Source organism: Diceros bicornis, chromosome 12, assembly GCF_020826845.1.
Source record: "Diceros bicornis minor isolate mBicDic1 chromosome 12, mDicBic1.mat.cur, whole genome shotgun sequence".
NCBI lineage: Eukaryota > Metazoa > Chordata > Mammalia > Perissodactyla > Rhinocerotidae > Diceros > Diceros bicornis.
In genome coordinates this window covers 75,376,665-75,403,595 of record NC_080751.1, presented here as the reverse complement: position 1 = coordinate 75,403,595, position 26,931 = coordinate 75,376,665, and the positions used below count along the sequence as shown (strand labels likewise).

The 26,931-nt window shown below is 44.8% G+C and overlaps 1 protein-coding gene across 1 annotated transcript in view; it reads left to right on the top strand.

Annotated features, from left to right (window-relative positions):
* The window catches only part of TRAPPC12 (trafficking protein particle complex subunit 12), a 97,322-nt gene that overhangs the window by 52,365 nt on the left and 18,026 nt on the right, over positions 1–26,931 (top strand). The window contains exons 6-7 of the mRNA XM_058551854.1: positions 11,913–12,025; positions 25,875–25,947. Coding sequence (XP_058407837.1) covers positions 11,913–12,025; positions 25,875–25,947 — 186 coding nt within the window. The remainder of the gene's footprint in view (positions 1–11,912; positions 12,026–25,874; positions 25,948–26,931) is intronic.

Here is a 26,931-nt window from a genome sequence, read left to right as displayed (position 1 = left end):
TGGTGCACGCCCAGGATCCGAACCCGGGCCGCCAGCAGTGGAGCACACGCACTTAACCACTAAGCCACGGGGCCGGCCCCAGAGTTGTTTGTTTCTTTATAATTGATTTTTAAGAGTACTTTGTATATTTTGGTTACAGGTCTCTTATCAGATATGTGCTTTGCAGTATTTTCTCCCAGCCTGTGGCTTGTCTTCTCGTTCCTTTACTAGGGTCTTTCACAGAGCAGTTTTAAATTTTGATGAAGTCCCATTTTTTCTTTCATAGATCTTGTTTTTGTTATTGTACCTAAAAAGTTATCACCAAACCCAGATCACCTAGATTTTATGTTCTGTTCTAAAAGTTTCATAGCTTTGCATTTTACATTTAGGTCTTTTATCCATTTTGAGTTAATTTTTGTGAAGGATATAAGGTCTGTGTTTAGATTCATTTTTTCTACGTGGATGTCCAGTTGTCTCAGCACTATTTATTGAAAACACTATCCTTTCTCCATTGAATTACCATTGCTTTTTTGTCAAAGATGAGTTGACTGTATTTGTGAGGTCTATTTCTGGGATCTCATTTCTGTCCGTTGATGTATTTGTCTATTCTTTTGCCGGTATCACACAGTCTTTATTACAGTGGCTTTACAGTAAGTATTAAAGGTGGGTAGTGTCTGTCCTCCAGCTGTGTTCTTCTTTTAAATATTGTGTTGGATATTTATGGTCTTTTGCCTCTTCACAGAAGCTTTATTTATTTATTTATTTATTTAATTTTATTTATTTATTTATTTTTCTCCCCAAAGCCCCAGTAGATAGTTGTATGTCATAGCTGCACATCCTTCTAGTTGCTGTATGTGGGACGCGGCCTCAGCATGGCCGGAGAAGCGGCACGTTGGTGCACGCCCGGGAGCCAAACCCGCCGCCAGCAGCAGAGCGCGCGCACTTAACCGCTAAGCCACGGGGCCGGCCCTTCACAGAAGCTTTAGAATCAGTTTGTCAATATCCACAAAATAACGTGAGAATTTTGATTGTGATTGCTTTGAATCTATAGATCAAGTTGTGAAGAACTGAGATCTTGGCAATATTGAGTCTTCCTATCCATTAACATGGCTATCTCTCTGTTTATTCAGATCTTCTCTGATTTCTTTCCTCAGAGCTTTATAGTTTTCCTCATATAGATCTTGTACATATTTTGCCAGGTTTATATCTATTTCATTTCTTTTGATGCTAATGTAAATCGTATTGTGTTCTTAATTTCAAATTCCAGTTGTTCACTGCTGGTATGTTGGAAACCAGTTAACTTTTGTATCTTAACCTTGTATCCTATGACCTTTAATTGCTTATTGGTTTAGGAGGTTTTTTTTGTCAGTCCTTTGGGATTTTCTACATGGACGAGCTTGACATCTGCAAAGACAGTTTTATTTCTTCCTTCCCAATCTGTATATCTTTTTCCTTTTCTTGTCTTATTGCATTAGTTAGGACTTCCAGGATGATGTTCAATAGGAGTGGTAAAAAGAGGACATCCTTGCCTTATTCTTGATCTTAGGGGGAAAGCATCTAGTTTCTCACCATTAAGTATGATGTTAGCTATAGGTTTGTGTAGATATTCTATATCAAGTTGTGGAAGTTTCCCTCTATTTCTAGTTTGCTGAGAGTTTTTATGAATGGGTGTTGTATTTTGTCAAATGCTTTTTCTGCATCTATTGATATATCATGTGATTTTTCTTGTTTGGGCTATTTGATGTGATGGGTTATAGTAATCGATTTTTTTTTTTAATAATTTTATTTATTTATTTATTTTCCCCCAAAGCCCCAGTAGATAGTTGTATGTCATAGCTGCACATCCTTCTAGTTGTTGTATGTGGGACACGGCCTCAGCATGGCCAGAGAAGCGGCGCGTCGGTGTGCACCCGGGATCCGAACCCCGGCCGCCAGCAGCGGAGTGTGAGCACCCAACCGCTAAGCCACGGGCCCAGCCCTAATCGATTTTTTGAGTATTGGACCAGCCTTGCATACCTGGAATAAATCCCACGTGGTCGTAGTGTATAGTTCTTTTCTTACACTGTTAGATTTGGTTTGCCAGTTTTTTGTTGGATTTGATTTAGTTGGATTGGATTCACTACTTTTGTTGAGGATTTTTGTATCTATGTTTATGAGCCATATTGGTCTGTAGTTTTCCTTTCTTGTAATATCTTTGTCTGGTTTGGGTATTAGGGTAATGCTTGCCTCATAGAATGAATTAAGAAGTATCCCCTCTGCTTCTATTTTCTGGCAGAGATTGTAAAGAATTGGTATGATTTCTTCCTTAAATGTTTGGTAGAATTCACCAGTGAAACCATTTAGGCCTGGTGCTTTCTTTTTTGGAAAGTTGTTACTTATTGATTTAATATTTAAATAGATAATTGGCCTATTCAGATTATCTGTTTCTCATGTGAGTTTTACTAGATTTGTCCTTTAAGGAATTTGTCCATTTCATCTAAGTTATAAAATTTGTGGACATAGAGTTGTTTATAATACTTCTTTATTATCCTTTTAATGTCCATGTGATCAGTAATGATGACCCCTCTTTCATTTCTGATATTAGTTAATTCATGTCATCTCTCTTTTTTCTTGGTTAGCCTGTCTAGAGATTTAAAATTTTATTGATTTTTGTCAAAGACCCAGCTTTGGGTTTTGTTTATTTTTCTCTATTGATTTCCTATTTTCAATGTCACTGATTTATGCTCTAATTTGTATTTCTTTTCTTCTGCTTTTATATTGTTTGTCTTTCTCTAGTATCTTAAGGTGGGAGCTTAGATGATTGATTTTAGATTTTTATTTTCAAATATATGCATTTAATGCCATAAAATTCCCTCTTAGCACTGCTTTTGCTGCATCCCACAAATTTTGATGTTATATTTTCATCTAGTTCAAACTATTTTCGCATTTTTACATTTTATTCATTTATTTATTTTTTGCTGAGGAAGATTCACCCTAAGATAACATCTGTTGCCAATCTTCCTCTTCTTTTTTTATTTAATGTAAGTCCACCACCACAGCATGGCCACTAACAGGCGAGTGGTGTGGTTCCATACCCAGGAACCAGACCCAGGCTGGCATAGTGGAGCGCGCCAAACCTTAATCACTAGGCCATCGGGGCTGGCCCTTTCACATATTATTTTAAATGCAGACACTTCCCCAGGTCCATGGGCAGTTGCCAGAGTAAAGAGCACGTAACTCCCTGCCACTTTGTTGTATATTCAGCTCATTTATGAATTAGGTTTGGGAACTTCCAGTAGAAGTTTTGTTTCTATGCTTATCTTTTAGAGCTTAAAAGGTTCTAGAGATATTCTATCCCTAAAGGTAAATTCTAAGCCATATAGGGACGGTTATTGCCTATTCTCTACTTAATATGTAGGAATGGAAATGACACAACTTATATACAACTTACCATGTTAGCCTAGTCCCATATTTAGTGATGCTGATGATCAAGAAATTTTTCTTTCTAGGAAGCTGAAACAACTCATAATGTAAACTCAGTCATCCCTCCTCTCCAGACATAGGAATTATTTAGTGTCATCCAAAAAATTCAAACATTTTAAATTCAATAATTGTAGTCTTTCTTTTCTCCGGGCTCATAATCACAACAGAACCTATTTTCCATAGTCTTCCTTATTTTTGATTGTCCTTTTTGGACCTTTCTTCTTTACATCCTTTTTAAAGACCATAGAGCATCATACCGTTTTCAAGATAAGAAGAAGCGCAGACATGAAGCTGTCTTTGTGTGGCACATGGTAGACGCTCAGTGATGATGGATGGATAGACAGATAGACAGTGCACAGAGAGGCTAGGTGGCTTGCAGATGTCACACAGCTTGTTTTCTAACCATCTTCCAAACTCTATTCCAGATTTAAATATTGACAGCTTCAGCCTGTTTTGAAAAGCCCTTTTCTGAATTTGTGTGATCACTCTGTACTGGCACTTTCATATCTTTATCTCATTTATAATCAGTGCAGGCTGTTTGATTATTTTGATGGTTCTTATGTACTTAATATATATAACAGATCAAATTCCAAATCGTATTAGGAGAGAACATGACATTAAGAAATTCCCTTATCCTGAAAGATAATGCAGCCACATTTGAATACTGTATGAAAGTTCCCATTGAGGAGTAACATCAGCATCACGATGGAGTGAGTTGTTCCTTGTCTTTCCCCTCTAAGTTACAACTAAACCGATGTCCATTAACCAACACAGGATTCCCTACACAGCACAACAGGGCGACTGAGAGATCTTTGCAGCTATACATCTGAAGGTGAGTGGACTGGACCCCCGGGAACCAGTGGAGCTAGGGGAGCGGCCCCCTCCTTGTACCTGCCTCTGGCAGCAGCAGTGGAGGTCACGAATCCTCACATAGTGGCCAGAGCAACTGTGAGTGGAGGCAGGGGCAGCCTGACCCTCATGCAAACCCTTGCAGACAGCAGTAGCCCGGCATACAGGAGCACCCACCACACTGTAGCAGCCCTGCCTGTGCAAACACTCGCTGCTGAATGGCAGCAGCTCAGCTCATGCAAAGGCACCCTGTCCAAGTGGTTGCAGCCTGGCCCACATGATTGCAGAGCGGCTGACTGACACAACTATGAGCAGACGGGGCAGGAACAGAAAAAACAGCCCCCGCCCCCACCCCCCAATGGTGGCAGGGGGAGTCTGCGACCAGAAGCAACAGGAACCGTGGCAGAACTTGTGACCCAGCCCACAGTGGCAGCAACCCTCACACCAGCCCTACCAGCAGGGGGGCTGTACAAAGTCCCCAGGTCCACAGGCCCCTGCCAGCGACAGTGACACCCATGAACCCAGCACTCCAAGATAACCCGGGAACAGCAGCACAGTGGTGCACGGGACAGCAGCATCCGAGCACATGGATAGCCAGTGGAGGAACACAAGACCCTGGTGACCAGAACCAAAGTAACCAAAGCTGTACCCAAATAAGAAAAGGTGATTACGACCGCAAATGTGCCTGCAGAGGATCAATTCATCAAAACCATGAAGAACTACAGTAACACTCCAGAACAGAAGGAAAACGGCAACTCTCCAGAGACCAAACCTGAAGTCACAGAAGACTACAATCTAACTGACAGCGAACTCAAAATAGCTATCATAAAGAAACTTGAGTTACAAGAAACTCATAAAGACAGTTCAGTGAGCTTAGGAATAAAATTAATGAACAGAAGGAATACTTCACCAAAGAGATTTAAGCTCTTAAAAAGAAAAACAAACAAATTTTGGATATAAAGAATACAATAAGTTAAAAAATAATTTAGAAAGCATAAAAGTAGAGGGGACCTTATGGAGGAGAAAATTAGTGACCTTGAAGAGAGAAATGTAGAAATGTCTCAGGTGGAGGAGAGAGAACTAAGATTTTTTCAAAATGAGGAAATTCTTTGAGAAATACCTGACTCAATTAGGAAAAGTAACTTAAGGATTACGGGTCTATCAGAGGGATAAGAGACAGTGAGAAAGGAACAGAGAGCTTGTTCAAAGAAATAATAGCTGAGAACTTCCCAAACCTGAGGAAGGAACTGGACATACAAGTACATGAAGCCAATAGAAATCCTAATTACATCAATGCAAAAAGACCCTCTCCAAGGCATATAATATAAAATTAAAACTGTCAAAAGTCAATGACAAAGAAAAAATATTAAGAGCAGCAAGAGAGAAGAAAATAACCTACAAAGGAACCCCCATAAGGCTTTCAGCAGATTTCTCAGCAGAAACCCTACAGGCTAGCAGAGAGTGGAATGAAATATTCAAAATACTGAAAGACAAAAGCTATCAGCAAAGAATAGTCTATCTGGCGAAATTATCTTTCAGATATGACAGAGAAATAAAAACTTCACCAATTAAACAAAAGCTGAAGGAGTTCATAGCCCTTAGACTTGCTTTACAAAAAATGATGAAGGGAGCCCTCCTACCTGAAAGAAAAAGGAGAGGTTTACAAAGCTTTGAGCAAGAAGATAAATAGACAAAATGAGAAAATTGCAGCTCTCTATCAGAATAGGTTAGCAAACACTTAATTTTAACATAAAAGATAAAGGGAAAGAAAGCATCAAAAATAACTGTAACCACTTCAATTTGGTCACAAACTCACAACACAGAAAAGAATAATTTGTGACAACAAAAACATAGAAGGGGAAGAGGAGGGGGATGGAACCTGCCTAGGCTAATGGAGATAAGAAGCTATCAGAAAATGGACTATCTAATCTGTGAGATCTTTATACAATCCTCATGGTAACCACTAAAAAAAACATCAGAGCAGAGCCACAAATCATAAATAAAGAAAAAATTGAGAAAACCATCACAGAAAACTGCCAAACTGAAATGGTATTCAGAAATACAAGGGAAAAGAACCAATGGAAATATAGAACAACTGGAAAACGAGATAAAATGGCAATATTAAGCCTCATATATCAATAGTCACTCTAAATGTAAATGGACTGAATTCACGAATCAAAACACAGGGAGTGGGGGCCAGCCCGGTGGTGCAAGCGGTTAAGTGCGCGCGCTCCACTGCGGCGCCCCAGGTTCGCTGGCTCGGATCCCAGGCGTGCACCGACGCACCACTTGGCAAGCCATGCTGTGGTGGTGTCCCATATAAAGTGGAGGAAGATGGGCGTGGATGTTAGCCCAGGGCCAGTCTTGCTCAGCAAAAAGAGGAGGATTGGCAGATGTTAGCTCAGGGCCGATCTTCCTCACAAAAAAAAAAAACCCACAGGGAGTGGCTGGATGGATTAAAAAATAAGACCCAACAAGATGCTGCCTCCAGGAAACATATCTCAGCTCTAAAGAAAAACATAAGCTCAGAGTGAAGGGATAGAAGATGATGCTCTAAGCAAATGGAAAGCAAAACAAAGCGAGTATAGCTATACTTAATATCAGACAAAGCAGGATTCAAGATGGAAAAGATAGTGAGGGACAAAGATGGGCATTATATAATGACAAATGGGAAATTTCACCAAAAAGACATAACACTTACTAATATATATGTACCTAACACAGGAGCACCAAAGTATATAAAACAACTATTAACAGACTTAAAGGGAGAAATTGACAGCAACACAATAATAGTAGGAGACCTCAATACCCCACTTACATCAATGGATAGATTATCCAGACAGAAAGTCAACAAGGAAACAACAGTGGCCTTAAATGAAACACTGGACCAGATGGACTTAATAGATATATGTAGAACATTCCATCCAAAAACAGCAGAATACACAGTCTTCTCAAGTGCACCTGGAACATTCTCAAAGATAGATCATATGTTGGGAAACAAGGCAAGCCTCAATAAACTTAAGAAGATTGAAATCATATCAGGCATCTTTTCCGACCCCAATGCTATGAAACTAGAAATCAACTGCAAGAAAAAAGCTGGGAAAGTCAGAAATATGTGGAGACTAAACAACATGCTACTGAACAACCATTGGATCAATGAAGAAATCAAAGGAGAAATAAATATCTGGAGACAAATGAAAATGAAAACACAATATACATGGGGCCGGCCCGGTGGCGCAAGCAGTTAAGTGTGCGCTCTCCCCTGTGGTGGCCCGGTGTTCGCCGGTTCAGATCCAGGGCATGCACCGACGCACCGCTTGTTAAGCCATGCTGTTGCGGCGTCCCATATAAAGTAGAGGAAGATGGGCATGGATGTTAGCCCAGGGCCAGTCTTCCTCAGCAAAAAAGAGGAGGATTGGCCTCGGATGTTAGCTTAGGGTTGGTCTTCCTCACCGAAAAAAAAAAAAAAGAAATCACAATATTCCAACTCTTGTGCGATGCATCAAAAGCAGTAGTAAGAGGAAAATTTATAGCAATACAGGCCTACCTCAACAAACAAGAAAAATCTCAAATAAGTAATCTTAAACTATACCCAAAAGAACTAGAAAAAGAAAAACAAACCAAGCCCAAAATCAATAAAAGGAGAGAAATAATAAAAATCAGACTGGAAATAAACGTAATAGAAACTGAAAAGAAACAACAGAAAGGGGGCCAGCCCAGTGGCTTAGTGGTTAAGTCCGTGCGCTCTGCTTTGGCGGCCCAGGGTGCACAGGTTCAGATCCCGGGTGTGGACCTACACATCGCTTATCAAGCCATACTGTAGCAGGCATCCCAAATACAAAATAGAGGAATATGGGCACAGATGTTAGCTCAGGGCCAATCTTCCTCAGCAAAAAGAGGAGGATTGGCAACAGATGTTAGCTTAGGGCTAATCTTCCTCGCCAAAATAAAAAATAAATAAATAGGATCATTGAAACTAAGAGCTGCTTCTTTGAGAAGATAAACAAAATTGACAAACCCTTAGCCAGAGACACTAAGCAAAAAAGAAAGACTCAAATAAATAAAATTAGAAATGAAAGAAGAGAAATTACAATGGATACATTGGATTAAATACAAAAGATTATAAGAGAATACCATGAAAAGCTATATGTCAACAAATTGGATAACCTAGAAGAAATGGATAAGTTCTTAGAATCATCATTCAACCTCCCAAAACTGAATCAAGAAGAAATAGAGTATCTGAATAGGCCAATCACAAGTAAAGAAATTGAAACAGTAATCAAAAACCTCCCAAAAAACAAAAGTCCAGGATGAAATGGCTTCTCTGGTGAGTTCTACCAGACATTCAAAGAAAATTTAATACCGGTCTCTCTCAAACAATTCCAAAATATTGAAGAAGATGGGATGCTTCCTAACTCATTCTGCAAGGCCAACATTACCCTGATACCAAAACGAGATAAGGACAACACAAAAAAGGAAAATTACAGGCCAATATTGCTGATGAACATAAATGCAGAAATCCTCAACAAAATATTAGCACGTTGAATACAGCAATACATTAAAAGTATCATACACCATGATCAAGTGGGATGTATTCCAGGGATGCAGGGATGGTTCAACATCCGCAAATCAATCACTGTGATACGCCACATTGACAAAATGAAAACTAAAAATCACTTGATCTTCTCAAAGCAATTGAGAAGATCCAACATCTATTTGTGATAAAAACTCTCAGTAAAATGGGTATAGAAGGATAAAGTACCTCAACATATTGAAGACCATATATGACAAACCCACAGCCAACATCATACTTAATGGTGAGAAACTGAAAGCCATTTTTCTGAGAACAGGAACAAGACAAGGGTGCCCACTATCACCACTCTTATTCAACATAGTACTGGAAGTTTTAGCCAGAGCAATTAGGCAAGAAAAAGAAATAAAAGGGAACTAAATTGGAAAGGAAGAAGTAAAACTTGCTTTCTGCAGGTGACATGATTCTATATATAGAAAACCCTAAAGAATCCACCAGAAAGCTATTAGAAATAATCAACAACTACAGAAAAGTTGCGTAGTACAAAATCAACATACAAAAATCAGTTGCATTTCTATGTACTAATAATGAACTAGCAGAAAGAGAAGTCAAGCATACAATCCCATCTACAGTCACAGCAAAAAGAGTAAAATATCTAGAAATAAATTTAACCAAGAAAGTGAATGAGCTATACACTGAAAATTATAAGACATTATTGAAAGAAATCGAAGATGTAAAGAAATGGAAAGATGTTCCATGCTCATGGAATGGAAGAATAAACATAGTAAAATGTCCCTATTACCTAAATCAATCTATAGATTCAATGCTATCCCAATCAGAATCCCAATGACATTCTTCATGGAAATAAAACAAAGAATCCTAAAATTTATATGGAACAACAAAAGACCAGGAATAACCAAAGCAATCCTCAGATAAAAGAACAAAGCTGGAGGTGTCACAATCCCTGACTTCAAAATATACTACAAAGCTATAGTAACCAAAACAGCATGGTACTGACAGAAAAACAGATAACACAGATGGAACAGAATTGAAAGCCCAGAAATAAAGCCACACATTATGGAGAGCTAATCTTCGACAAAGTGGCCAAAAACATACAATGGAGAAAGGAAAGTCTCTTCAATATATGGTGTTGAGAAAAGTGGACAGCCACATGCAGAAGAATGAAAGTAGACCATTATCTTACACCATACACAAAAATTAACTCAAAATGGATTAAAGACTTGAATGTAAGACCTGAAACCATAAAACTCCTAGAAGGAAATATAGGCAATACACTCTTTGACATCAGTCTTAGAAACATCTTTTCAAATACCATGTCTACTCAGGCAAGAGAAACAAAAGAAAAAATAAACAAGTGGGACTTCATCAGACTAAAAAGCTTCTGCGAGGCAAAGGAAACCATCAACAAAATGAAAAGACAACCCACCAACTGGGAGAATATATTTGCAAATCATATATACGACAAGGGGTTAATTTCCAAAATGTATAAAGAACCCATACAACTCAATAAAAAAAAACCCAATCAAAAAATGGGCAGAGGATATGAACAAATATTTTTCCAAAGAAGATTTACAGATGGCCAACAGGCACTTGACAAGATGTTCAACATCACTAATTATTAGGGAAATGCAAATCAAAACTACAGTGAGATATAACCTTATATCCATCAGAATGGCTATAATTAACGACAAGAAATTAACTAGTGTTGGAGAGGATGTGGAGAAAAGGGAACCCTCATACACTGCTGGTGGGAATGCAAACTGGTGCAGCCACTATGGAAGACAGTTTGGAGATTTCTCAAAATGTTAAAAATAGAAATCCCATATGATCTAGCTATTCTACTACTCGATATTTATCCAAAGAACATGAAATCAACAATTCAAAGAGATTTATGCACCCCCATGTTCAGCATTATTCATAGTAGCCAAGATGTGGAAGCAACCCAAGTCCCATCAACAGAGGAATGGGTAAAGAAGATGTGGTATTTATATACAATGGAATACTACTCAGCCATAAAAAAAAGACAAAACTGTCCCATTTGCGACAACGTGGATGGACCTTGAGGGTATTATGCTAAGTGAAATCAGCCAGACTGAGAAAGACAAACATCATATGATTTCACTCATATATGGGAGATAAAGAAACGCATAGATAAGGAGAACAGATTAGTGGTTACCAGAGGGGAAAGAGGTTGGGGGGGGTCAGAAGGGGTAAAGGGGCTCATATGTATGGTGACGGATAAAAACTAGACTATTGGTGGTGAACACGATGTAGTCTCTATACAGAAACTGATATATAATAATGTACACCTGAAATTTACACAATGTTATAAGCCAATATGACCTCAGTAAAATTTTTTTTAAGTTCCTGTTTCTCAGAGAACTGCCTTCGTTCCCCCTCGGCAGATTGATGGAGCTGGAAGTGCCCGGGAATCATTCCCTGTGGGGCAGCCCTGGGTGGTAGAATTTTCAAGTCCAGCTCCCTTGCCTCCTGTTGGGGCAGCTCTCAGGTAGATCTTTCGCTCCAGAGCCCACATACACAGGTCACTGAATCAGGCTGAAGCTCCGTCCTCAGGACCTGAGCCTGAGACGCACCCTCGCTCAACTTCCTCCCTTGGTTCTGCATCTGCCACACCCTTAACTCATTCACAGATTCTCCTTTCAGGGTTTCCCTCTGGCGAACCCAGTCTAAGCAACCTTCAATTTGAGCTTGCCATACTAAAATATGAAAAACCCTTGAGTGTTCTGTGTTTTCTTTTACTGGAGGAAGGGGCAGTCACTGCCTTTTCATTCATTTTGTGATAGTTTCTACATGATGGAAGCATAGCTACAGAAATAGTAGTGACATCCACCTGCCTCCTTTAATAGTTGCATAGAACATACTTACTTACATACAGTGTTACAGAGAAAACCAACATACATTTTATAGCTGTAACCACTGCATCCCTTTTAAAGGGATTCTGTCTTCCCTTCTGCTGGGACATCTGCAGATCCCTCTGTCAAGTATGCTAAGTATGAAAGTACACTTAGTTATAGCAAACAAACTAACTCACCTTTGACTTTGATTCTAGGCTCCATGGTGCCCTTCTCAATGCGGATCCTACACGCAGAGCTTCAGCAGTACCTGGGGAACCCCCAGGAGTCGCTGGACAGACTGCACAGGGTGAAGGCCGTCTGCAGCAAGGTAACAGTCATTCCAAATGGCCTGCTCTGCCATCTTCCCCTTGATGGAGAATACACCCTTAGTCTCCCTTCTTCACAAGAAGCATACCACATTGCTCTCTGCCCATCCCACCATCACCACCATCACCGCTTCCTCCCCCAGGAAAGCAGGGTGACCGGATTCATTGTGACCATGGTCGTCATAGCTCTCACAGAAATTAATTTTGGGGCGGTGGATGGTTTTTGGCAAAGCTTGAGTCCTGAAATCCCTCTTCCTTAGTATGATTGGTAGATGAAAATCAGGAAAGTTTTCTCTTATGTAGAAATCACACGTGTGAACATGAGCCCAGGCTGCCAGTGGAAGCACTTAAACATGCCAGACCACTCACACGTCCTACAAGGACTGTGCTGGTGTCAGACAGAGGCGCTGGGGCAACGTTTAAAGGGATAATGGCTTAAAACATTCCAGAACAAAGCAAATTATACTGTATCATGACAACTGTCATCGTAATACTGACCCAGAAGGCAGATGGTTCACAAGTGCTTTCTGATTTATTCTTGGTTGTGAAGTAACAGTTATATGGAAGGCACCAAACTGTCGCATCAACGGAAGATCAAATTATCCCATGAAATGATGTTAGGGAGAAATGTGGGATTACGGGTCTCCGTTTCCCGCGAAGTGACGTTGGGGAGAAATGTGGGATTATGGGTCTCCGTTTCCCATGAAGTGACGTTAGGGAGAAATGTGAGATTGCGGGTCTCCATTTCCCGCGAAGTGATGTTAGGGAGAAATGTGGGATTGCAGGTCTCCATTTCCAGGCTGTGAACAACCACACCCTCTCTGATCCTTCATCTTCAGAATGGGAGTAAAACCCCTTTTCCCACCTGCCTCCAGTGTTGCTGTACAGGCTAAATGAAGTAATGTCTGTAGAAGTGCTGCCACAACTTTCATAACAAGCAGTTAGGAGCAGCAGCATGTTAGAACTTTTTTATTAGGTCGTATTTGTCAGATTCCTCCTTTCAGTTCAGCTATCCTTGATGGGAGTTCCAGGACGGTGTGCTCAGGCCTCCCAGCAGGGAAGCAGGTGGGCTTCCTTCCTGTGCATAGCGGACCTCACTTACGCGTGGAGCAGGCATCCTGGGCCCCTCACATGCTCGAGCCTTGTATCAGCTTCCGTTTCTATGTCACAACTTAAAAGATAAAAAGAAAAACTATTAGCTTTCTTGTACTTTGATCACTTGATGGGGGAAATTACATTACCAACTTTTTAGGTGCTAGCATTTTTCCCTTGAATCTTAAAACACGGTGACAATATAATTATTTTCAGAAATATGAAACATGTAACTTGTTATTGAGAAATGCTAAATCAATGATTTCATAAACTGTTCACAGATGGTTTTTTTGTATGTGAGGAAGATTGTCCCTGAGCTAACATCTGTGCCAAGCTTCCTGTATTTTGTATGTGGGATACCACCACAGCGTGGCTGATGAGTGGTGTGTAGATCCCCGCCCAGGATTCGAACCCGCGAACCCCAGGCCTCCAAAGTGGAGCACATGAACTTAACCATTACACCACTGGGCCGGCCCCCAGATGATTTTTTAATTATGTTTTTTACCTCCATATCACATTGGGGGAAGTTTTTATGTATGTAGAGAGAGAAAATGCTGAGTCTCAGGGTCTCTTAAGGGTCAGGTCAGTTGAAATAGTTTTGCAAGTCAGTTTTCCTGGTCCTAAATTATTTCATATTTTTACCATTAAGCTCGTTAAATGCATAATACAGCGTAACAATTAGAGATGAGAGAGTGGGGTCTTCCCACCATTAGTGCTCTGGCCACTTGTCCTCGTGCTTCTTAAATACCATGTCATGCTCTTTATGAATCAGCCTCTGTTCCTAAGCATTATTCAAATAACTCCTTTAATCCTTATAACAACCCTGTGAAGTAGGGGTTATTATTATCCCAATTTACAGATTAGGAAACTGAGGCACAGAGAGGTTAACTAACTTGCCCAAGATCACGTGATTTGACCCAGGTAGCCTGGCTCTGGGGTCCATGCTCTTAATCACGCGCCTGCCCTCATCATTGTAATACATCCTGAGTGAAGTGAGAAACACCTAAGAGGCTTTCTCCTCTTCCACCCTGTGTCGATGTCCTGCTCTGTCCATAGCAGAGTGTCTTGCTGTGTTTGCTGGTGGATTGAACCGAATCAGAAAACCACTGTGAAGAGTGTCTAAAGTACCCTCTCCCTGTGCTGTGTTGGACCTGGTGCCTCCTCAGACTCGTAGGTGGTTTCATCTGAAGTGGCAGGTGGTGAAAGCTGACAGCTCAGAGTGGGGAGGAGAGATAAACCAGAGGTCTAGTGCAGTCACATCACAAGCGCGTTTGTCTTGGGCTGACTTGGCTTTACAAGGAGATGAGAACGTAAATATGTAGGGACGTGCCGACACTGCGCGAGCACGACTTGAATGAGTCTCTTAAGTGCCACCTGCTTCTCACAGTGTGAACCTATCACCACAGGTCATATAACTCGCCATTTACAGGTAGATGTTTTTCTTATGACATGACCTGAATGTAAGCCGATGCTTCTCGTGGTGCTTAATTGATGAAACAAAAGAAAAATGAGCAGTTGATGCTGGAAGAGATGAGGTGTTGGTCTCCAGCCGAAAGGATTTTCCTGGTTAATTTCAACATGTAATTTCTATGTGCTCTTTATGTGCTGACTTAAAACTTGGCCCTTCCCCAAAGAAAGAAGTAACCCCATGTGACATGACTAGTTGATGCTAAAAGAGAGAAAGCGAAAGACCTAGAGCATGAGCGTACCTGCAGTCACCTGAAATTCCCTCCACTGTCAGCCCTGAAAATAAGCAAGACAGGCCTTGACCTTCCTCGGTCACTTCCTGTCACATTAGGGCCACGTGGCTCCCTTTGGGGCATTCTTGACCTTCCCGAGCTGCTTCCCTGTTTAACTAAAGCTGGTTTCAGCTGGATGCCAGGACCCAGGCTTGTGAAGCATGGAGAGGTCTGTCCCTGCCCCACAAGTCTCCCCTCAGGACAACTCTCTCTGGGCTAGTTCACTGTTCACGCAGAAATGTTTATAGAACACCTGCTGTGTGCCACATGCTGCGGTTCAGGATGAACATAGCACACCCCTGCCGTCGGTGAGTGTACTTTCAGCAGGCGGTGCGTGTCTCCCGCAGTTGTTGTTTGTTTGAGTGATTCGTCAATACCTCACAATCATCCAGAATTAAAAAATAGAAAGTCCGTCTTCATGCTAAAATTTATTTACGAAGTGCAAAATCTGAAAATAATAAAAGCCAGCACACCACTCTTGTGACAACAGTGATTTGATGGATTAAAGTGAGAGGGGTGGATGTGTTTCTTCCACATTGGTCTGTCCACAGGCATGGCCATTTATCCTCTCTGCTTTCCATTGGTAAAGGAGAGGTGAGACATTAGACCAAAGAATTCCAAGTTTCCGTCCAACAGCAACATTCTGGTTTTTTGAGTCAGTCACAGCAAGTGGTAAACCCGAGGAGAGCTTTAAACCTAAGTCTATTTATTAAGACTTTTCCCTGCATTGTGTATACTCTATCCTATATCATTCAGCACACTCGACACACCTGCCCCTACCCAAGTGCAAACGCGGTTCTGTTCTTGACTTGACGTGCTGGCTAGTCAAACACCAATGATGGTAGTGAAGCTGGTGGTGATGGTGGTGAGGTGGTGAGGGTGGTGGTGATGGTGATGAGGGTGGTGGTGATGGTGGTGAGGGTGGTGATGGTGGTGAGGGTGGTGGTGATGGTGGTGAGGGTGGTGGTGAGGGTGGTGAAGCTGGTGGTGAGGGTGGTGAGGTGGTGATGGTGATGAGGGTGGTGTTGAGGGTGGTGAGCGTGGTGGTGAGGGTGGTGAAGGTGGTGGTGAGGGTGGTGGTGATGGTGGTGAGGGTGGTGGTGAGGGTAGTGAGGGTGGTGGTAATGGGGGTGGTGAGGGTGGTGGTGAGGGTGGTGGTAATGGGGGTGGTGAGGGTGGTGGTGAAGGTGGTGGTGAGGGTGGTGGTGAGGGTAGTGAGGGTGGTGGTAATGGTGGTGGTGAGGGTGATGGTGAGGGTTGCCATCAGCATGTGTTTGATGCTTATACTGTAACAGGTGCTGTGCTTAACGCTTTGCATTAATTACCTCCATCGGTGCTCACAACAGCTGTACGAGGTTATGTTATCCCCAGTTTGCAGACGAGGAGCCTGAGCCTCAGAGGAGTTAAGTATCACCAGGGTATGATGTTGAGGCAGTGGAGGAGCTGGATGAGAACGGGTCACCTGGCTCCAAAAACCTGGGCCCTAATGGCCACTCGACACTTTTCTGTGGAGTCCAACCATCAGTCCTTCCTTCTCCCCCAAATGCAGTGTATTCCCTGATGCCTTGGGAAAGCAGCAGTTCTGACTGCGGTCTCATGTATCACTTTGACAGTGCCAGGAATTGTAGGGAGTCCCTGCTGCCCTTGCTTCCGCCAAAAGTTGGTCTCAGTAGGTACAGGAACTGTGTACTCGACACTTGTGGGGAGAGTCCAGCCGGGGAGGAAACGAGTCAAGAACGTGAAATAGTATCTCCTTGGGTGACGTTTTCCATCGGTCCGTTCTCCCTCAGTTTGCCTTCCTTGGCCTGCACCCCTGTGCCCAGCCTCCTGCCTAAGCCCAGAGGTGGCCGTACTGGACTCCAGCTCATGGGCTCACCCAGGCTGCTCAGCAAAGCCATCACAGGCGCAACTTTGATGGTGTCCGATATTGGGCTGGGCCACACCCAGACAACCCTCTCGAGTGTTCCGAGGGGGACTGGAACAGGCAGGAGGCCAGCACTAGGGCTGCACTTGGTGGCCGCCAGCTGGCCAGTAGCCTGAACACTGATCGGAAATGCTTAACTCAGGGACATACTCCAAAACCAGAGTTGTTTCCAGAAAGAAAGCAGAAGTTATTTGGTTCATGTTCCCAAAGAGCGCTCTCCCATTTATTTTCATTGCTGGCATGGCATCAGTTCTTGGTCTTCAAGGTCGTTTTTCCAGGCTGGAGGTCAGGCATGATTGGAGAATCACAGGTTTTGGAAGGGGATAATAATAGAGCAAGAAGCCAAACAGGGGCGGTGGAAGGTTTTCATCCTTTAGTGAGAAAGTCAGCTGAACACACGTGCCGTTCGTGCAGACGTGCTCTGAGCCCTGCTGTCTGGTACTTGCCACTCCAGCAAAAGCCCGATCTTGGCAGGTTTGGCCCCAGCATGGATTTCCCAAATGAAAAGAAACAACCTTATGTGACAGCCAAAGTGGGGTGCGGGAGGGAGTCCGAGAGCAGCTGGGGGCAGATGAGGAGCAGAACACTTGCCACCAATTAGCACTCTGTCCAGCTGGCCTGGTGACCTCTCTGCAGTTTTGAGCCCTGTCCCCCGGCTTCTTAGATAGCAGTCTCCCGTTGTTTCCAGTCTGTGCCACCCCAACCGAAGAAGCAGGGCACCAGACTGGGTGTCCCAGAGCGCCAGACCTGGGGTGTGGAGGCATGATGTGGTTGCCAGTGGTTGTTTCAACTCCATAGCCATAATGTGGGAAATGTTTATGATGTAATATTAATTTTCAGAGCCAGCCTACAGAGTTATAATTACAGTATGATCTCAACAAAGTAAATAATATGGACTGAAGGAAAAACCTACCAGTATGTTAGTGGTGTGGGTGATGGGATTAAAGCCCCTTTTATTCTTTCAATTTTCCAAGTCTTATACAACACGTGTATCAGTTTTATGATTAGACTTTTTTTCTATTGAAAAAAATTAAATGAGGACTGTGGGGCAAAAGGAAGATAAGATTAAGACAGTGGTACAGTTGGTAATGTCAGAGGTGTGCCAAAAACAAGTTTGGTGCTGCGGCTCCTGGGACCAAAGCAGAGTGGGAAATACAATTAAAGAATTCTTGACACCTGTAAACCAGTCATTTGCTCAGAAGAAGCCGAGCTTTTCCTAATATGGAAGATTTGCCAAAGAATGATTCAAGTCTGTGTATTCAACCGTGAATCTTAGATTAGAATGATGTTGTGAATTTCTATATGGGGCCCAGTTTTAGCAGGACATTACTCATGATCTTTACGAAGTGGTCCAGGATACTGATTTTCTCTGCTGTCTTTGAAATTAGTGGGTGACAAGTGAGAACCTTGTAGTGAAGTAGTAAATGTTTGGTTCAAATGTAATTGTATCAATAAAGAGTAAAAAATATTGCAGTTTAAAATAAATTTCCAACGCTACCGTGGCTTGGGAAAACTAATGACCCTCACATCAGAGCAGGAGATGCCTCCATCCTCTGGTCCCTGCTCCTCTGGCTTCTCTGCAGGTTGTGTCCACCTCTAGGTCCCAAGAGAGCTTTGGAGACTAGTTGGGAAAGAGCCCAGTGAACACATTTCTAAAAGCCATTTGCATAAACAGATACAGTCCATAAATAACAATGCCAAATTAGCTTGAGGTTTGGGTCATCACTGATGTGGACGTGCCCAGCGTGGGCTTGAGTTCAGCTCCATCCCACCCTACAATTTAACTTCTGTAGCTTCCCACCCCAGGTTAGCCTGGCTGAGGGTACCAGGTAAAGAAGTGCTTCTTTAGAGACCCGCGCAGCTAAAGGAGCCAGAGGGTAAGATACATTTTTGTGCACTCTGGAAAAGAAATATATTCAACAATGTCGATATGATTTGTTCTCTATCGATGATTGCTAATAAGGCAGAGCTTTATTGGTGAGAGCTTTGTTTCTAGGAAGGGTTAATATTTTCTCTAAAAAGGATTTCAAACAGAGGACATACACAGTTATGCTGTTTTACTTGTAAATGAAGTTAAAAATAGGAAAGAGAACAGCCCTTGTTAGTCCTCTCACTGGCCAGCTGCTCAGGGAAACTCTCAAGTAGGCTAGCCATCAGCATGCTGACAACAGCCGCTGCCAGGCCTCGCCTGACCCAGGCGGTTCGGTTGCCCTATTTTCCTGCTGCTCCAGCAGAGAGTAAATTGATTGTGGCTTAATCAGATAAGATGGGAGTGACAGGCAAGTGGAGAGAGGTAATTGAAAGATTGAGGATGGCTTGTGCTTCCTTGGTTGAGGCGGCATCTCTGCCCTTTGCTGTTGATGGTCACGCTCCTGGGCCCAGGTGTGCTCAGAGTGCACACTGGGAGGAGACAACAGGAGTGTCCCCATCATCGGGGCTCAGGGTAGGAGAGGCTCACGCTCCTGGGCCCAGGTGTGCTCAGAGTGCACACTGGGAGGAGACAACAGGAGTGTCCCCATCATCGGGGGTCAGGGTAGGAGAGGCTCACGCTCCTGGGCCCATGCATGCTCAGAGTGCACACTGGGAGGAGACAACAGGAGTGTCCCCATCATCGGGGGTCAGGGTGGGAGAGGCTCACGCTCCTGGGCCTGGGCATGCTCAGAGTTCACGGCGGGAGCCCAGAGAGCATCCGTTCGTCAGGGTTTGCAAGAAGATTTGTATGGTGACTCAGTTCACAGTGGAAAATCACACCTTTAGAAACTCCAGATTGTGTCCCTGCAAATCGCAGGGGATGGACTTGGGTAGGTCAGCCATGCTCCTCAGCAGCTCCCACCTGATATAAAACCTGGGGCACCAACAGTGGACCACAAGGCCACAGAAGTCAGCAAACAATCCAGCCCCGACACGTGTGTGAGAGCCCAGCAAAAAGTGGGCCCTTGGTGGAATAAGGAGGTCTGGAATTCTGCTTTCTTCGCCTTATTTTTCTTGACATCATATATTCTCTCATTCCGTGACCTGATGAAAAGAAGAGAGCATTTTTTCCAGGTGTGAAGTCCCGAAGCACAGTCTGTCCACAGGCATTGGCTGGGAGGGGCTTTGGAGTCAGGCACACGGGGGAAATTTCTGGATCCCACTCTGACACTTCCTGACAGAGTGGTGGGCATGCATAAGCCTCGAGCTCCTCACCTGTTCTGGGGAATATCATCAGCTGCTGCTGGGCTGCCGCGCGGGTCAGATCAGGAATGCGGACAAGCGACTTGGCACAGGCGGTGCCTGGTCTGGGGGAGTGTTTAATCTTCTCTCAGTGGCTGGGAGCAGCTCCCAGAAACCTCTCTTCATTCTGGACAGCCTCTTTTCCAAAAGGTCCCCAAGGAAACTGTTGGTGGGGATGGGAGGGTCCCAGGACTTTCCAGAGAAATCTAAGCCCCTTTAGGCAGACCTGCTCTCACCTTAGTCTGGACTCAAGTAGGTCAGTATGAGTCCTCGGGTCCTTGAATTCAGCCAGCCTCCAGTGGTCTGTACACTGATGCCTTGTGTGTAAAACCCATTCCCTGAACCTACCCAAGCCCACCCCACCCACAGGCCATAACAGCTCACCAAAGGGACAGGCACGAGGCTCCTTCCTCTAGAGCTTTCCTACAAACTGTGGTCCCCAGACCATTGCCACTGGTGTCACCTGGAGCTCATCAGAAGTCAGGGTCTGGGATCACACCCCAGGCGTACAAATCAGAACCTGAAATTTAAAATACCAGATTCCAAGGTCATGTGTGTGCACCGATGTCCATGAACTTCTAGGATTTCTGGAGGCAGGTGTAAATGTGGTGTTCCTTGTGGGCTGCTGAAGTTTGCTGGGAACCCAAAAATGTTTGTAACCGATCTAGCAGAGGTGTCAGTTATTTGATTAGAACTCGCCTGCCTCCTCCTGAGATAACTGCAGAGAATTCAGAACATGGATTTTGGTATCTTTAGATGTGAATAGGTTATAAATTGTCTTTTTAAATACTGTTTGAGATCCAGTGGTGTTGGCTATATGTGGAGTCAGGCAGATGGGATATTTGTTCAGGCATGTAATTTTGTCTTTGGAGAGAACACAGCCAAGTTTGAATTTTGGACCATTTCCCTTCCCTCCCCTGCTGTCCAGGGTGTTGATGGTTGTCTGCACTGCTGGAGTGCGACCACCCGTCTCAGGACCAGTCCCCACAGTGGTGGCTAAGATGCAGCCTCTCCACTCTAGTCACACCCTCCCCCTGACTCGGAGCATCCTGAGACCAGAATCGTCTCCCAGCTCAGGGCTGTTGCTTCTGTTTTCCCTCCTGACCCCTCCCCATTCATCTCCAAGCAGCATCTTCACTTTGAAAACCACTGTTATTTCAGTATTGCAGTTGCTTTCAGAAAGGAGCTCATGCTAAGATACTCAGTGAGAAACCCATTTTGAAATTTCCACATTAAAACTAAACCCTCAAGGTGTTTCAGTATGCCAACCTCAGTGCACTATTCCTCACAAGGAGCCTTCAGTAAGAGTGCTGGTAACTTTGCTTAATACCTGCGTATTAGTTACCTGCGGCTGCATAACCAACTATGCCAAACTTTGTGGCTTAAAGCAACAATGATTTGTTGTCTCACCATTTCTGTGGGTCTGGAGTTCTGGAGCAGCTTAGCACGGGGGTTCTGACCCAGGGCCTCTCATGAGGAGCAATCAAGAAGTCGGGGGGAGCTGCATCAGCCACAGGCTTGATTGGGGCTGGAGAATTGACTCCCCAGGCGGCTCCCTCATCCAGCTCACACACCACACACTTCACACACCACACACCTCATACACCAGACACTTCACACACCACACACCTCATACCTCACACACCACACTCCTCACACACCACACACCTCATACCTCATACACCTCACATACCTCACACACCACACATCTCATACCTCATACTCCTCACACACCTCACACACCACACACTACACACAACTCACACACCACACACCTCATACCTCACACACCACACTCTTCACACACCACACACCTTATACCTCATACCTCATACACCTCACATACCTCACACACCACATACCTCATACACCTCACACACCACACACTACACACAACTCATACACCACACACCTCACACACCACACACCTCATACCTCACACACCACACTCCTCACACACCACACACCTCATATACCTCATACACCTCACATACCTCACACACCACACACCTCATACCTCATACACCTCACACACCTCACACACCACACACTATACACAACTCACACACCATACACCTCACAAACCACACACCTCATATCTGACACACCACACTCCTCACACATCACACACCTCATACCTCACACACTTCACATACTTCACACACCTCACACCTCACACCTCATACACCTCACATACCTCACACACCTCACACATCACACACTACACACAACTTACACACCTCACAGCTCACACACCACACACCTCATACCTCACACAGCACACACTACACACACCTCACACACCTCATACCTTACACACCACACACTGCATACCTCATACCTCACACACCTCATGCTCCACACACCTCACACAGCTCACACACCTCCATGACATCAAGGCTGTCTGCGTAGCATGAGGCAGGCACACGGTGGTGGTCAGCAGCTTAAATGGAAGGAGAGAGCAAGGGGACATGCCCTGGGAGCACACAGAGGAGGATGAGGGAGCCGCTGGAGGGTGAGTCCTGGGAACCTGCAGAAGGGGGACAAAGGAGCCCCTGAGGGGACACGCTGGGAGCCCGCAGAGGAGGATGAGGGAGCTGCTGAGGGCTGAGTCCTGGGAACCCACAGAGGCGGGAGAGAGGAGCCCCTGAGGGGACACGTGCTGGGAGCCCACAGAGGGAGGCTGCAAGAAGGGGAAAGTCATGGAGCAGGGATTGAACCCACTGTGCTCAGCCATGTGCAGATCGTAGGGGTGAGGGCCGTGGAGGAAAGCACAGGTGCATTTACATTTCTAAACTCTTTGAATTTTTCATAAGCATATTATTACCTTTTTTTAACACTAATTAGAGAAGAAACACTGCCAAAGCACTCTTCTGCCGTCCTCCTTGAGTCTCCTCTTGGCCATTCCTGTTAGCTACAGAACCCACCATTCTCTGTCAGACCTCGAAGACTTCTTGTCAGAGGCCTTTCTCTAGAGGATTGCAAACATTGATCTGTTCACAGGATTTTGTCTTAAAAACACCTACTTATCTTTTCCATTTTTTTAAAATTACAGAATAACTACAGAAGTCATACTTCTCCTACCCTACAATCCATGACTACCTGCTGCACCTTGACAGCTAGTCATCATCACGCTGAGTCGTCAGGCAAAACCGGCCCAGGGTGGGAGCCTGGGTCTCCTCTGCCCCAGCGCACAGCTGGCAGCCCAGTGTTGCCCCTCATGGCTCGGGACCTGGCAGGGGACGGGCGCTGACCGCCACCTCTCCAGGAGCAATGTGCGTTCTTCTGTGGCTGAGCAGACTCTCGTGCATCAGAAATGCTAGGTGCAGAGTGGACAGAGGGGAGTGAGGCCGTTGAGGCTCAGGGTCTAGGGAGGGGCACGACCAGTCTCCGTGACTCAGGCCTGGGCATGTTCACCTGTAGTGCCCCGTCTACTTGGGCCAGGAAGTCCTTTACTGACATTGAGTGGAGCTGAGACACTCTGGTGTCTGGGCTTCACACCAAATAAAGGAGGAATGGCAGTGTCTTCCCCTTTGCCTGGAGCCTGGGTGGTGTCATTCTGCCACACGAGCTCACAAGTGTGCCTCTACTTTTTGGAGCATCTTCCAGAATGAGCAGGAGTGGTGCAGCCTGACGTTATAGTCCTGGGAAGCAGACCTGGGACTGCTCATTGGTGTCCGACCTGGACTCAGACCTCGGTCATTTCATCTGGGTCAAAGGGACGGGATGAATTGCCCCACACCATGTTTGCAAACTCAGCAGTTCAGGCTCTGGGCTGGGAATGTTTCTGTCACTTTCCTTTGCAGAAATAAGCTTTTGTAGATCAATGTACTGTTACTTTATAAAGCTAGCAGCTGTCTCTAGATAAACAGCAATAAATACTAACTGTGAACCACTGTTTCTGTTCAGGGCACTCAGGGATACACTTCTGAGGCAAACAGGGACCTGTGAATTGATATCGTTAAGTAACACACCCTAGAAGTGAAAAACAGCCACCGAGGATCCGGTGTTGTATTTAACGTGTTCATACTCACTTCTGTCACAGCTCCTTGCCATCCCTCTCTCTGGCACTGCAGACATTCAGGCCGTCCCTGTGCGTCCCTCACCCCCGGCCTCGAGAGGCTCCCCAGGAGGAAGAGCCATAGCCTTGCTTGGCGTCTCTGTCTCTTATATGTGCCCCTTCCCTGGCTCTGTAGATTCGTGCCAAGAAATGAAAAATGACCCCCTCCCTAAAAGGATGAAGTCGTAAGTCTGGACCTAAAGAAATACTGCTGAGAGATGCGACCCTGCTCGTGCTTTGGGTGCCTTGGCAGAGGATGACTTCTCTTTCTGCATCTTGACATCACTGGGTCGGAAACTTTTTCGTTCTTTCTGAGACATTTCTCTTCTTGGGTTGCCTCTCCAGAGCAGCCCTCTCCTCCTATGTTGCTTCTTCCCACCCCGCTGCCTTTTATGGAAACGAGTCAGCTTAGGCTGGAGACACCGAAGCCCCCGTGGTGGGGCTCACTGGGTCTCAGCAGTGCGTGGAGATGATCCGGAGTGTGGGCCCAGCTCAGTCCCCCATCACCCTCCTCGCCCTTACGGAGTTTGCAGTCTGCCTCTGCGATTCTGATTCTCTCAAGCTCTTCTGTTGTGGTTGGTTTTACTCTCAGATCCCCACGCCTTCCTCTGTGTCCCCTCCATTAACCCTGGTCAGTCAGAGCCGGGTGGGAGGCCGTGCACTTGTGTGGGCCCTACTGGTCAGGAAGACACCAGGCCACCTGTGTTTGTTCTTCAGTAGACCTTCTCTCTTCTGTTTTTTCCTGGCCTCCCTGTATCCTAGCCGGGGGAATTTAATTTAATGGTACCATCAAGACTTTCTTTGCTCATCAGTTTCTGTTTTTATGATTATTTATCAGAAGACAGATTAGCTAAAAAATGTCATCTGACCTGGTTTAGACCAACTGGATAATCTTCACGGTTACAGTTTAGAACCCCAGTGTGTCCTGAGTCGTCACAGTAGGACAGGCCTTCGTGTTCTTAGCAAATTGTTCTCCAGCTTGCATGAAGCAATAGCTTGCAGATGAGGAGGGCTGGTTAGCCGTCGTGGCTGCGTAGATGGGGACCAGGCAAGTAAAAGCCCAAAGCAGCTTCCTCGTTGGGTTGTGAACTTCACCTCTCGGGGGTCAGTTGTTTGGAGAAATGTTAACTGGCAAGGTGATCTAATCAACGAAAGGATTTTTTCCCAAAGCATACGGCCTCAAGTCAGTAATCACTGACTATGTGATTACTATGATATAACCTTTTTTCAATTAATACTTTATTTTTCTCCCTAGCAAGTAGTCTTTATGCTTACGACTTTTTTCCCCTCATCCTACCCCTCAAAAAAATACATTCTCTACCAAAATTACAGTGGCACAGCTTCTTTTCTTTCAAAGAAAACCAAAACACAAAAGAAGCAATCCAAAGTTATTAACCAAACAATAAAAACTACCTGAAGTGGAAGTTCAGAATTTATTTGATATGTTAAAAAAGGCCACACACCTCATGGTGCCCTGGAAGAATAAGACTGATATTTTCAAGGAAGTTAATAATCATCCTCTCGTGTAACATACTTGATGCTTTTCTTAAAAAGAAAAAACATCTACCCTCTGTGTGCTGTCTGAATGCATTATGAGATGAACATCATAAGCCCAGACTCCACCGTCAGCTGGAGCAGCTCCCCCTCCGCCACCAGCGCCTACATCTGCAGTAGCAGCGATGTTTAAACGTGTCCGTGTGAAACATTCCCTGACAAACTAGTTTTCGTACCGAGAAATAGGCTTCTCCTAGAATATATTACGACAAAATCTAGAAGCAAATTCATTTTTTATGACTTTGTGTTCTTACTTGAAATTACTGCAGATCCTGACAAATCTGGAGCAAGGGTTAGCTGAAGACGGGAGCATGAGCAGCATCTCACCGGAGAACAGAAGAGGTCAGTGGTCCAACTTTTCTTTGTTAAATAATTATTGAGAGTTATCAGAAGACTCAACCCCAGAGGTTTTGTCTCTCTCTCATTCTCTCTCCTTACTCAGCAATGCATTTGTCCTTTCATGCGTTCGTTTCCTCATTCTTTTTTCGGAATGCCAAGCACCGTGCTTGGTGCTGTTGATACATAAAGAGCAAGATCAAACATAAGCCCTGCTCACGGGGAGCCCTTTTGGGTGGAGAAGAGCTGCCTAAACCAAATAACCCCACAGATCCATGTGAGCTCTCTCACTATGATTGCTGCTGTGGAGGAGAGGAGCCAGGCCTGTCCGGGATGGGGGCTGCCCAGCCAGAGCGACAGCCTGTGGCGGGAGGGAGGGCGAGGCGGTGAGGAGCCAGAGGGGAGAGGAAGCTGGGGCCCTTGCGTGCAGAGCCTTGGGGCCCAGGCTGACAATGTGGGTCTTTATCCTGAGTGCTGGGCTGACACAAGCCAATTTGCGTTTTGAGAAGATCATCCTGGCTATGATTTCTTGAGAACATTAGAGAGATGAACTTCAAAACTCAACTCCAGTGGTGCCTCCCCGAGAGGCCCTTCCCCTACCCACTCATTCCTCAGGACAGCACCTCTCCACATAGGCCTGCGGTTGCCCAGTCATCTCCTTGTTCCCAGGGCACCTGTCCCACTCTGTGTCACCTGGAGCAGGGGCTTAACAGTCTCCACTTCCATGTGCCTGGCTCGGAGCAGGTTCTCGGTGACTGCTGGCTGACACAGAATATGCTGGAAAGCAGTGGGTTTCCTCCGAAGCTGCTCTCTATGGACACTGATGTGCCAAAAGCAGGAGAGGGACCTGGAGAGGAGAGCACTCCAGATGGAGAGCCATGTGAGACCCCAGGTCCAGGGAGGCCCTGGCCTCATACACACGGGGCTGTGAGATGGGGGTGAGCAACGTGGGCAGGAGATATTTGCTCTCAGGGGCCAAAAGCACTGAGC